At 45.5% G+C, this 14,160-nt stretch overlaps 1 protein-coding gene across 1 annotated transcript; it reads left to right on the top strand.

The window, feature by feature from the left end:
* The first annotated feature begins 3,405 nt into the window (after nucleotides 1-3,405).
* LOC108890240 (dual specificity protein phosphatase 16-like) lies at nucleotides 3,406-13,770 on the top strand. Its single transcript, XM_018687093.1, is given in 7 exon segments — nucleotides 3,406-3,531; nucleotides 3,534-3,694; nucleotides 8,156-8,294; nucleotides 10,043-10,206; nucleotides 10,287-10,446; nucleotides 10,529-10,652; nucleotides 11,332-13,770. Coding segments are annotated over 7 exon segments (1,971 nt in total). The 5' UTR covers nucleotides 3,406-3,431; the 3' UTR covers nucleotides 12,455-13,770.
* Nucleotides 13,771-14,160: the final 390 nt, after the last annotated feature.

The raw sequence follows: 14,160 nt of genomic DNA, 5'->3' as shown, positions 1-14,160 counted from the left end.
GAAGTGAAAGTGACCTGATGTGGTCTCTGGTCCTGAACATGTGTGTGAGGTTCATATAAACCACAGTGAAATAATCTCATCTCATGCTCCACTTACTGCCTGTTCTGGAGCTGTCATCCACAGCACACAGTCTTCATCTGTACATTTATACCACCTGAAAACTAAGGCACTTCTCTGAGCCAGGTAGATCAATAACAACCAGGTTTTTCTTGTGTTTTAAAAACTGGAACATTTCAGATAATCTTTATGAAACAGGAAACAGCAGGACTGACTCTGCTGTGTCAGTTTCAGGACGAACAATAACAAGAAGAAGAGGAACTGATGTTGTTATTGATTTTCTGTCTGATTGTTTTCTCTGGCTCAGTGATACGGCCTCAAGATAACATCACGATATTTCAGGGTAAAAAAAAAAATTTCAGCCTTTTCATCAGCAGCTACAGCAGATAAACTCTGGTCCTCACATGCTTCTGAGTTTCATCCAACTCACATCTGTGGTTTTGCTTCAGGTTGTGTTTCCAACTTTAGCTGTGACGGTTTTGAGTTTTGCTGAAGGTATCACTGATACTGTGATATGAAACTTTTTTGTGTATAAAAATCCTGTCGACACAGACCTACTGATGTTAGAGTCCAGTGTCTGACTGTTTTGTTTTTGGCTGGAGTCTCGGTTTCATTATTCATCTTGAGCTACTAGAGTCCTGCAGCACTGATCCTAAAACCAGGAAGTCAGTTAGCATGTTAGCATGTTGGTTTCTGGTTAAATGTCTGAAATAAGGTCTGTGGTTTTAACACAAGCTCAAGACATTTTCAGGTTTTATTCTCCGACATAAAATGGGTCAGTAAATCCCCCACTCCTGATGTTTGAAGCTTTTACGTGTCTTAAAAAAGGCGGTTGCTAACGAGTGTCTAAATGAGACTACAGAGGTTGTCGGGGACGTTAACATGAAAACCCATCTACTCACCAGTCCACCTTTACAGCCTCGTTGTGTTTCTACCTCTGCAGAGTTGTGTTCTTCTTTTTATCGAGCTTAGGTTTTAATTTTCCTGCTCAGTCTGTCTGTGCACAGTCTCTGGTTTATTCAGCTGCAGCAGTAAAATGGTTGTTACTGTTAAATGAAGTTAAACTAACTGGTTGATGTTTGCTGGTTTCACCCTCTCTGACCTTTATGAAAGATTTTTCTTGTGTTGGTGAGATGGGAGCAGATAACAGTGAAGTTACGTGACTGTGATGCCATCTGTTCAGACGATGCTGTAGCCGGTAATTTGACTGAGATCAGATGTCTGCAGAGGAATGTCCCAGCTTGAAGAAACATAATTGGAGTCCCATTTATTCTGGTTTATAGTGTGAAGTGGAACATGATGTTAGAGACACAGCCTCGGGCTCCAGCTGCTGTTTGTCTTGGTTTGGGGGAAACGAGGAGTCGAGCCGGGTTTGTTCTTCAGTCTGAAACCATCAGAAAACTGAAAATGAAAAGGGGACGACGGTGGTTTGTCCCACAACAGCTGCCAAAGTTCCTACATTTATATCAGACATTAAACTCAACACTGACTCTGTAGTTGATGTGACGATACGACTCTGTCCTGATGTTTTTATTCCACCTTAAAAACCTAAACTGTCAGGCTGAGGCTGAAGGTGAAGACGTCACCATGTTGTATCAGAGAGAAGCTGCTGCTCAGGAAATTTAAACACCGATAATCGATTAATCATTTTTCATACTGAAAATACCAATGGCAGAAAATAGGCTGCTAAAGTAAGTGTGTTTTTCCTCAGTGAGGAAATGATCCAACAACAATCCTCTGAAACAAAGACTTTAAAGTTGAACTAACAGAAAATAAAACAAAGATCTGCGGCCTCATAAAGGCAGCGAGTCAAACCCAACACATGAACAAACCGAAGCTACGAGCTCGACACAAACACAACTGAGAGGCTTTTACACACAATACGACAGTTATCACCAACGTCACAACGTTTACAACGAGCTTTGTTATTTCTAAGCTAGAAAAACAACTTCTGCTTTCTCCGACAGCTCCAAGGCAGCTCAGTTTCACCTGTTAAACTTTAACAGCGCCTCCTGCTGGTCACTGAGAATTATTATGTTGCTTCAAGACACTCGACACAACCTCACTGATACGAACGCATCAATTAAATCCCACATCATCGACAAAAGTCTTAATTAACTATAATTGATCATTGATGAATTATGTAGTAAGCACAGGGTCAAACCAACAGGGGGCGATATAACATCCTGTTGGTCAACGTGAGGGAACAGGTGAGAGACGTGACACTGGGCAGGAAAATACAGAAAATTCAGACGTGTTTCCTCAAACAGTGGAAACAGTGAAGTGGTTGTAGCTTCATGGATCCAGGCCTGAATGAATGAATGAATGAATGAATGAGTTTGAGGAGTCAGGTTCATCAGGAATTAAACATGTTCCTGTTGTGTTTGGCTGTGAGTTTCTCTCGGTGTGTGGGCGGCTGGAGGACCAACATGTTTTGGGGATTTTCTTTGTGCCGGAGTCGAGTGTGTAACTGCAGGTTTTACAGCAGGAGGGAAATTCCTGCTGCAGAGCTGTGAGTCAGTCTGCAGAGAGAAGAGGAGGGACCGGGTAACAGGAAGTTAAAGAGCTCCGCTTCAATCAGGGAGACACGTTTGGACCAGACTCAGGGTTTATTAGTAGATGCTGCTTCGCTTTAATTTGAAAGTGTTCTTCTCTTCCTGTCTCCATCTTCAACACTTTCTTATTCTTTATTTATCAAACAACTTTTGCTGTTAAAGTCAGCGATGAAACTGAACCAAACCTCATTGGTTTTTTTTGCTCGTTTTTGTGTCTCAGGGTCTGAAACCACTTCAGCATGAAGACCAGGATCGAGGTGCAGAGTGGCGTCACCAGTTCTCAGTCCAGGAGAAAAGACGGCTTTTGTTTCACGCCTGCCGTGGTGTGAATGAGACCTGCAGCCCCCCCCCACCCCAGAGACTCGACACACAACAAAAACACTTTAACTACCGCTCACACACTCAGCTCCTGCAAACACAACAGAGATAGTTAGTGGGGGTTTGGCTTTTTTGCCTTTCAGGGCAGAGTGAGGCCTCTCTCTCTCTCTTTACTCTCTTTACCCCCCCCCCCCCCCTTTACTTCCTCTCTCTCTCTCTCTCTCTCTCTCTCCCTCTCCCTCTCTCTCTCCCTCTCCCTCTCCCTCTCTTGTCCCGGGGTTTTGGGCTGCCAAGCGCCATCAGGATGACATCATACCGGGCCGACACAATGGAGCTCTTCATCCTCTGAGGTTCCTCGCCAGGCTGCGTCACTGCGCTGGACCGCCGGCCCGGGACGCCCAGGAGGAGGAGGAGGAGGCGGCGTGGGCGGAGGGGGGACTACGAGTAGGGAGGGAGGGGGGTGGGTGGGGGGTGGGAGGGGAAGAGGAGAAGGGGTTTGACATGTCGGAGCGTCCGGGGTCCAGGTCCGGATCCGGGATGCCGAGGCCCGGAGCGGTGCGGCCCATCGGGGCCGAGGCTCTGGTGGCCCTGCTGGAGGGGGGCTGGACCGGGTGGTGCTGATCGACAGCCGGCCCTTCGTGGACTACAATGCCTCGCACATCCTGGAGGCCGTGAATGTGAACTGCTCCAAGCTGATGAAGAGGAGGCTGCAGCAGGACAAGGTCCAGATCGCCGAGCTGCTGCAGCACTCGGCCAAGAAGAAGGTAAACAGGAAGTTCACCTGTCCACACACCTGAGGCAGAAACACCAGAACACACACACAGCTCACTAAAACACTTTATCTACACACCTGAGAATTCAGAGCAAGACTCAGGCTGTAGTTACATTTGTTCTGGTTAGTTTTGGTTTCACATCGCAGATCTGCGAGTTCTTCTTCTTTAACATCAGAACTGAGGTGACGTCACCTCCAGAAAGTCTTTGTTGTTCCTTTCGAAACAGATCTGCTCCACCTGAAGAACACCTCAGTTGTTAACGTTAGATTTTAGAACGTTCTTAAAAGACGTTCACATTGAACTGCAACATGTCCACAGATAAACCTGAACAGTTCTCTGTGTCTGACTGACTTCATGTGAAACTAATGAGACTGAGCTGCTATAAACAGGAACATTAGCAGAGAGTTCACTGCTGCTGAGGAGGAGCAGCCATCTTGGATTCTGATGTCAGGGTTGGTGAGTTGCTCTGACTTCAGGAGGCGTTCAGGTTCAAACTTCTGACTGGGAACTCAGAAATTGAGGCTTATGAGTACAACTGAAACATAACTTTGGTGCTTTGGTCTGGGCCAAACAAAGTAGGTGTGAAAGCCTTAATAAACAGTTCACACTTAGACTCTCAGTTTGCGTCAGTCCTCCTCCTCAGAGCCCAGACTGAGTCAGACCTGAAACTCTGATTCAGTGTGACGTCACTTCCTGTGGATTTCATGTACAATGCAACATGTACAATATCAACTGATGGATTTCTGAGGAGCCTGACTTATCCTGAAAATAATAATAAACTGAGTTATTAAACAGAACAGGTGGAAGGACACATATACAGTACTCTGTATTTTCAGAGTTCAGGAAAAACCTCAGAAACTGAAATAAAAGGTAGAAATGTGCGTTTAAAGTCCTGAGATAAATGTGACGATTATGAGATCATAAATGAGAAAAGAAAAATTCTTCTCGTCTTCATCTGAACTGAGCTCAGAAGGAGATTTAGTTTTGCAGCCGTGGAACTAAAATCATCACATTCATTAAAAACACAGAAAACAATTTGTTTTAGAAACTTTTTTCCCCTGGATACTTCAGCTCTTCAAGCTTCTAAAAATCCTTTGACTGAACCATACCAAAGTAAAACCAGTCTTTGTTGAGGAAATGTAAAAGTAAAATCCTCCAGACTCTGTCCTCTGTATTTAAAACACTTTAAAATCTGGTTCCTGCTCTGCTCAGTTGGACGTGGGCGTCTGACCTCAGTATATTTATATTTAACAAAGAGCTGCAGAGGCCGCTCCTCTCTTTTTGTGGTGTGGTGTTAAATTTAAATAACGGCTTTAAGGAAGCTCGGCTGCTCCTTTTATTACTGAGGCAACATTTTCCGTACGATTATGAGCTGTAATTAATTCAGTCAGTGCTGAAGGAGAGAGAGCAGATTTTTCCTCGAGTGAGTAAAAACTAGAAAGCAACAAAACCGACATGGTTCAATATGACTCCACATTTTAACCATCATCTACCTGCAGTCACATGACCAACATTTATAGACATGAACACAAGAACAATTAAAGCTGCGAGCAGCGTTGAACGGGCCCTCGCACCCGGCGCCCGTCGGGGGAGCGGCGACCGCGGGACCCCGGCAACCGCGGGGTCAACGCAGGTCGCAGGGCACACGCTGGCGTAACAGTTCACACTTCCGAGATGTAAAAATTTCAAATAAAAGCTTTTATGCTAATTATTTTCTGTGATAATATTTTTCAGAGCTCATCATCTGTGACAGCTCTTGGCTCTCCTGACTGTAACCTCTCTGTGGCAGCTTCTCACAGACTCAATCAACTCCTCTTCCCCTCCCCCCTCAAACACAAACACAAACACAAACACACACACACACACAGATACCCCCTCCCAAAAGGAGATAAAACTCAGTTTTAACTTGAGTTTACAAGCTTTGAGCTTTGAGCAAAAGCATTTTTTTGCAAGTTCTGTTATTGGGTGCATATATAAATCATTTATGCTTAAACAAGGGTTATAATGAAGTTATTTGAACAGTGAATATCTCATCTGCCTAAAGTCAGGGCGAAGCCACTAACCAGCTGTAGGGATGGGTATCATTAGGATTTTATCTTTATCCATACAGACCCCTATCATTCCAGCTCAGACTGTTACTGGTTTAAGAGAGTGGTTTATAGCAATTTGCAAAATTTGGAGATTAGTGACAAACTAACCAGTTAGACTACATACAGACAAGCTTTCATTTTAGCTGTTAGTAACAGTTTGCCATGAGCTTAACCAGCGTGCTGTGCTTCGTGTTAAACATGTCATGAGACTGTGGACAACGTTTGAGCCAGCTTTGACATCTGCAGATATGAGTTTCTGAAGAGGGGCCTGCTGAGGTTAGATGTGCTGAATAATATCCATTTTCATATCAGAAAAAACACTGCATTAAACATTGTCTTAGCTCACTGAGCTGAGGTCAACAGGTAATATAACCAACCTGTGAGGTGGCTCACCCCCGTAAGATAAACACATAAATGATCCCTGATAGAACCGATAATTAAAGGCACATCAGTGACAGGGAATGCTATTAAAACTAAACTATAAACTGGTGACATTAACTGCAAAAGAAGATTTTTATTGATACATTTCAGGTAGAATTTAGTTTTCAATAAGGAAAATGCTGTAAGAAACCTGAATTTGTTGCAACAAATTTAAAATAAAAGCTTTTATGCTAATTATTTTCTGTGATAATATTTTTCAGAGCTCATCATCTGTGACAGCTCATGGCTCTCTTGACTGTAACCTCCCTGTGGCAGCTTCTCACAGACTCAATCAACTCCTCTTCCCCTCCCCCCTCAAACACACACACACACAGACACACACACACAGAGACCCCCTTCCAAAAACCCATCAAAGAGTAATACAATGGCTCCATCTGTAGGATAAAGTAGAGAGTCGCAACAGGAAGTTACCCCAAAATCTGAGGTTTCAAACAGGAAGTTGGGTTTCCGAACTTTGACGGGCCAGAACCGGCACACGCTTCGACCAAAACTCACAATTTTCGGAGGACTTCTTCCAAAAATTGTCAAGGAGGGGCTGACAACATTTGAAGTGAATCTGGTCACCCGTCTAGAAACTGGACATCACACTATAAAATATGTCATTTCCTGCTATAAATAGGTGGCGCTACAACAATTGTATGAATATTGACATATGGATGTGTGCAGATAGGTACCATTAACAATCCTGTAAAGTTTGATGCAGTTTGGACAAAGTATGGCCGAAATATAGCAAAAATAAAGCAACTTCCTGTTTCGTGGCGAGTAATCGAACTTTGAGGGGCCATAACTTCCACGCCCTTCAACAAAAACTCAAAATCTGCCGCAATTTAACATCGTCTATGTCTTAAGAACATACTATTAAGTTTTGAAGTCAATCGGATAATGCGTCTAGGACTAGTTTGCGTTCAAGCGACCCCTGGAAATGGCCAAAAACACACAATTTTTTCACCTTCCGGTCAAAATAAAAATACTTTCTGTTGGGTTTAGGATATGGCTCCAAGAGACTTTTTGGTGCGTCATGGGATGTTACATATGTGTGCAGATTTTCAGATTTTTAGGCGCAACGGGCTTGAGGGGCTGTTCCGTTTAAAAATGTAGGTGGCGCTACCGAGGCCATTTTACCACGCCCATGCTCAAGACCCCTAAATTATTAAATTTTTCGCCGTGCCTGACGCGTCTGCAAATTTTGGTAAGTTTTCACGCATGTTAAGGCCCTCAAAAAGCCGATCTAAGAGGCGGAAAAAGAAGAAAAAAAATAATAATAATAATAATAATAATAATAATAATAATAAACAGACCGAAAACAAGAGGGTCCTTGCAACTCGTTGCATGGCCCCGTTGGGCCCACGCAACTCGTTGCTCGGGCCCTAATAATTAACAGCCTGGATTAGTTAAACCACATTTGAAGAACATAGTTAATATCTAGGACCTGCTGAACACCCCAGAATCATTGTTTAAGTTTCTGTTCATGTTATGTAGAAAAGTGAGGAGCAGCACAGAAAACATACAGAAGATCAGCTGCTGTTCGAGCAGCTATAGAGCTCCAGGTGTCATGTGACTTTGTTTACGCCGCCATGTTGGCAGGAAAAGCCTGAGCAAAAATGAACAGAATGATCAAGCCGGCAGAGTTCACTTCACACTCTAATCAGAGGAAACTGAATGATAATTTGAATTTACCTGCCAGCAGTGCTAATAGCGCTCTTTCCTGCCAATATGATGGTGTTTTGGTTTTCGACTGCTGCATGCTGGGATTGCATGGTGGCGATGAACCTGCAGCTGAATGTGCAGGAGGTGGTGGAGACCAAAACCAGAGCTAAAAGGGACAGAATACTGGACTTAGATTCATCAGGTGGAGATGATAGTGTGCCGAGGCTAAAGCTAACATTAAACCGTCTGTTATGTCTCTCTCTCTCTGCTGTAGTTGGAGCTGCAGGGCGATCAGGAGGTCGTCGTGTACGATCAGAGCTCCTCCGACCCGGTGACTCTCAGCTCCGAGTCTTTCCTCAGCGTCCTGTTGGTGAAGCTGGAGAGGAGTTTCCCCTCTGTCCACCTGCTGTCAGGTCAGTCCTGTTTCAATGTAGCAGCTCCTGGTAAAATTCCTGTTTTTGTGAATGGAGTCTGGTTTGTGTTGTGAGCTTTGGACTGTGTGCAGAAATAAATGATCTATTAATAATAATCTGAGTGTAAACAGTCACTAATCAGTGCAGAGACGCTGCAGCACAAACAGCAGCTGTGTGTGTTCACAGTCTGAGTCTGAGCTCGGCCACTTGTCATCGAGCTGTTTATTAGTTTGACCGACAGGCGGGTCGACTGCAGACGTCCTCCCTTCTCTCTTTCCACTGAGGGTTTACGTTATGTAACCATGATGTAATGCTGCTCTGACGACTCCACCCTCACACGTCAGAGAAACCAAAGACTTCTATGCTTCCCAAAATCACTCGGTCAAAGGTTTAACAGTTACACAACGATGGCTTCTATCTGCTCAGAGTCAACCAGGAACCTGTTTCTGCCTGATCATAAAGGCTTTAACAGGAGGAGGACGCTTTAAAGGGAAGTTCAGAGAGAAAAAACTGGATCATAATCACATCTCACTTTGAAATATGAGGCAGGAAAGTCAATAAACAGGGACAGTAGCACATTAATCATTAAAGGATAACTGGCATTCATGAACGTGGATCTTATTCCCATGTTATTAGGTTTAAATGATTGATTTTAAATTCATTAAAGTTGTTTTTTCCACTGACAGACTCAAGTACAAGTACCACACAGTAACACAGACACACTAACAGATGGAGGCAGTGGTATGACAACAACTCTCATATTCTGCTCCATAAAGTTCTTGTTTTTGTGAGTCTGGTAGTGATAAATAGTGATGTTTCTGGAAAGAGTAACACTTAGCAACAGTTTACTTTAAGTGCAAATATCTGGTGTTTATAATCAGTTTATAAAGACAAGACCATCTAGAAACATCTCTATATATCACTACCAGACTCCACTGATAAAAACAGGAATTTTACCAGGCAGATATACAGACATACACTGCCTCCATCTGTTAGTGTGTCTGTGTTACTGTGTGGTACTTTTACTTCAGTAAAGTATCTGATTACTTCTTCCACCACTGAAAGTCCCACAGTAACACAGACACACTAACAGATGGAGGCAGTGGTATTCCAGCAGCTCCTGGTTAAATCCCTGTTTTTATCAATGGAGTCTGGTATGGAAATATAGCAAAAAATGTCATTAACAAATCATGCAAAGGTGTAATTCATATTTTCACAGTGTAGTCCTGTTAGTTTTTATCACATAGCTCTCTTTTTTCTTCTGTGTTTGTTACGTATCAGGAGACGTCAAACCGTTTTCTTGAGGAAAATCTTTATAAATGAATAAAATGTTCTGCTTGTGATCTTTGTTTGTTTTAAATAAAATATCATGAGATCTGACCTGGACAGCGTGCTTGCTGGGGGAGGGTGATTACAGTAACACAGATGACGTGATGTTTGGCTGCGAGAGCGTCTCCTCCTCAGGTTTATGTTGGACCTGTGGCGCTGACGGAGGCTGCAGAGCATCAATTCAGAGGCTTGTTGCCTGGCAACACGTGTAGAGGATGACGGACCATCTGTAGCTGGTGGAGCAGGTGGCTCCAGATAACTGTAAACACATCAGGTTTAGAGCTTAGACTCTGAGTGTGACAATATTTAACAAGTTTTAATTTAATTTTTGAGGCTGGAGACAGAACGTCGACATCCCGTCAAAAACAAAAGGAACAAAAACACCAGAGATTTCATGTTGTCGTCTGTTGTTGTTCCAGGTGGGTTCTCTGAGTTCTCCCACCTGTTCCCCGGTCTGTGTGAGGGAAAGTCCACTCTGGTTCCCTCCTGTATCTCCCAGCCCTGTCTGCCCGTCACCAACATCGGACCGACCCGCATCCTGCCTCACCTGTACCTGGGCTGCCAGAGGGACGTCCTCAACAAGGTACAGTTGTCAGGACCAGGACAGGTGTCATCAGTCAGGACAGGTGAGTCTGATCCCTGTGTCCCTGTTTGTCTCTGCAGGATCTGATGCAGCAGAACGACATCGCCTACGTCCTGAACGCCAGTAACACCTGCCCCAAACCAGACTTCATCCCAGACTCTCACTTCCTGAGGGTTCCTGTCAACGACTCGTTCTGTGAGAAGATCCTGCCGTGGTTGGACAGATCGGTGGAGTTCATAGGTCAGCAGGGAGACACACATCACACACCTGTGTTCACTGTCTGAGTTAGACAGAACGTAATCTGAGCGTCTCTGTGTTTCAGAGAAGGCCAAAGCCTCCAACGCTCGGGTCCTGGTTCACTGTCTGGCCGGGATCTCTCGCTCAGCCACCATCGCCATCGCCTACATCATGAAGAGGATGGACATGTCTCTGGACGAGGCGTACAGGTCCGACTCGTTATTAAATCTCCTGAACAGACGTCCTGCTGCGTTTAGACGAGGGCTCGTCTCATGATGATGATAATGAGCCATCAAGGAGACATAACTGATATTTGAAACACAAACTCCAACACAAAACTTTGTTGAAATGCCTTTAAGCATATGTTTAATTAAAAGAGATCATACTTACTGTATTATTGTAGTGTCACTGCAACATCATTATTCGGTCATTTTCAGTGTAACTGGGTAAGAGTAGATTGTTGTGTTTTCAGCGTAGAGGACTGTGACGTTTAACTGCTGCCTGACCTCGCAGATACAGTCAGAATCCCTCAGTGGTGATAGGCCTTTACTGTCTGATGACAGACAGAGGCATCAGAGCCAAAGAGGCACATTTTTAAATTCATTTATGTTATTGGCAGTCAGAGAAAAAAAATAACGATGCTGATGATCATAAAAATGTTAATTTTTTATTTTATTTTCCGTCTCTTTGAGCTGATGCAGCAGAGTCGACGTGTTTGTCAGTTTCCTGTTTGATCGGTCCAAACAATACGCTCAGTCTGTCCTAATGAGTCCAGAGCCTCGTTAACCCTCTAATTAATCTGTCCTCTGTGTCACTGTCAATTACAGACGCTCCTCCTGATCCTCACTAATGATGGATTTGTGTCTTTGTGTTTTTTCCTCCTCTCAGGTTTGTGAAGGAGAAGAGACCGACCATCTCTCCCAACTTCAACTTCCTGGGTCAGCTGCTGGACTTTGAGAAGAAGATAAAAAGTCCTCACGGTACAGAAACTAAACTAAAGTCCCTCCATCATCAGGAGCCCGGCGCCGAGGCCCCCGCTCATCCCGAGGACCCGGAGCCTCCGGCCTGTCCCGAGGCCCCCGCAGGCCCCGGCCTGGCCCTGCTGGAGCCCCTCACCCTGCCCTGCGTCTTAGCCGACGCCCCTGAGGAGCGTCTGCTGGCTCAGGCTCTGAGTGGCCTGCAGCTCCCTGACGGACCCGAGGACAACGCCCGGCTGAAGCGCTCCTTCTCCCTGGACATCAAGTCGTACGGCGAGCCGGGGGGGAACGCCGCTCACCGAGTGTTCGTCCCTCACGGCGGATCGGGAGACGCTGCCGACTTCTACAAACCGTCAGCCTTCAAAGAGCCGACCAGTAAACCCTGCCAGTTCTCCCCGGTGGAGGAGGTGTCGGAGCAGTCCACTCCGGAACAGAGCCCCGACAAGGAGGAGGCCGACGGCCCGGAGCGAGCACCACCGGCCTCCTCTTCCTCCTCGTCCTCAGGCAGCTTCACCAAACCTCCGCCCGCCGCTCCAAACTGTTCCCAGCAGCTGCACCGGAGCGGCAGCATGGAGGAGAACGCCACCAGCTTCCTGTTCGGCCTCTCCCGCAGCCAGCAGCACCTGGCCAAACCGGGGTCCGGCGGGGCCCTGAAAGGCTGGCATTCGGACATCCTGCTGGGCCCCGTCACCGTCTCCACCTCCTCGCTGGCTGGCGGTTGGTACCTCTCCTCCGACTCCACGCGGTTCTACTCCACCTCCATCCTGAGCGGCGGCAGTGGAGGCTTTGCGGCGTACAGCTGCGGCCACGGCCTGGAGGCGGTGCGGCGGCGCAGCCGGCAGAGGACGGGCGACCGCGGCGACTCGAGGAGGAGCTGGCACGAAGAGAGCAGCTTCGAGAAGCAGCTGAAGCGACGCAGCTGTCAGATGGAGTTTGGAGACGGGATGACGGACAGCAGGTCCAGGGAGGAGATGGGGAAGGTGGGGAGTCAGTCGAGCTTCTCTGGCAGCATGGAGATCATCGAGGTCTCCTGAAACCGACCCTGGAACGGTTCTTCAGATATCTCACGCTCGGTTGGGACGAGGACGACCGACGCAGCTTCGACTCCCCCGACGTCAAACGGTTCAACAACCTGAAACGTAGAGAAACGCAGCAGCAGCACAGAGCGGCAGGTTGATGTCAAACAGGCGGAGGAAAGAGTTTATCTGGAAATGAGGTTTTAAAAAACGTCGTCTCATATTCAAAGACTCGACTGCTGCATCTACAACAGATGTCAGATATTTGTACCAGAGTCAAACTTTGTGTACAGAGAGATGAAGAACAGGTGGTTTGTTGTGTTGATGGTGAATCGGTTTCACCTGCAGGAGTCTCTGCTGCTGGAACACGTTTGATTTGGGAGCAAATAAATGAAGTAAAAACAGAGGAAATGATTTTTAAGAGATATATTTTAAAGCCTTTATTAGAGATAGACAGATGATGAATGACAGTGATCAGACTCCATCAGGCTTAAATAACATGGACCTGATGATTCAATCAGCCTCACAAACTGACCTGAAATCAGCTGATTCATTTTCCATTTCACAGACCTGAGATATTTTCTTGATTGTCTTTGTTCTCAGATGATTTTTCAGTCAGTAAAATCATGATTGTATTTAATATTTACAGCTGATTTATTCCTGAGGAACCTTTCACACCTGCTGTTGGAGTTAATGTGAAAGGACCTTAGATCTCCACCTGTTGATTAGTTCTGTGCTTTAGTTTCAGAAACACAGAGACATTAAATTATGTACATTTCAGTAAGAACTGGAAAAAGGCGGAGTAGATCCGACCTGGAGGAACTCGTAGTAAAACCTTTGAGGCGTCTGTCGTTGAGCCGCCGTGTGCTGCTGCTGCTGTGAACCGTCTCTTTCCTCTGACGGACTCTGAGCCTCCGGATGTTTCGTCTGGTTCGTGGATGAAGAGCTGAATAATGAAGACGATGATGATGATTTTCTCAAAGACACGAGGAACAGAACTGAAACCTGTGGAACTGGAACAGGAACAGTTGTTTTTTCCTCTGAAGGTCTCAGCTGTACCTCACCATCCAAAACCTGCCTGTTGTTATTCAGATGAATGAAGAAGCTTCAGTGACGGTGAAATCTCAGGTGTTGTTTGAGCTGCAGGGAAAGAGAAGGACTGAAAACTCTTCACCTGTCCTGAGGATCACTGAAGAGGACCCGGGTTTAGGGGACGATGGTTCGGTTTAATCACTCACAGACGTATTCACAGTTAATCTTTGCACTACTGTGGTTTGGAGATGGATTTGATTCAAAGTGTATAAAACAGTAAAAAGAGAAACGATGACGATGAAGATGAAGAGCCTGTGTTTCTTTATTTACAACAGGTTTAAATCAGAGACAACCTCTGTAGTCTCATTTAGACACTCGTTAGCAACCGCCTTTTTTAAGACACGGAAAAGCTTCAAACATCAGGAGTGGGGGATTTAAGTTTTTTATTCAGTGAGTTTCCAAACTTTTTAAGACTTTTTCAGACCTGGACCAGTGTGAAGTTTGACTGTAGGGGGCGCTGTTGTTCTTTAGTGCGACTGGTTGTTATTGACGTTATTCAGCAGTAAACTGGTGTAAAATCAGTGGAATGACCCTTTAAACTCTCAGCCCACAGCGCCCTCTGCTGGACAGACGGTGTAATAACAGCTTTAATTTAGCTGATGTAAACAGCAGCTTCAGTGTGTGATCAGATG

The sequence above is a fragment of the Lates calcarifer genome, unplaced genomic scaffold, assembly GCF_001640805.2.
Source record: "Lates calcarifer isolate ASB-BC8 unplaced genomic scaffold, TLL_Latcal_v3 _unitig_1709_quiver_2044, whole genome shotgun sequence".
NCBI lineage: Eukaryota > Metazoa > Chordata > Actinopteri > Centropomidae > Lates > Lates calcarifer.
This window is presented reverse-complemented; position numbering and strand designations above follow the sequence as displayed.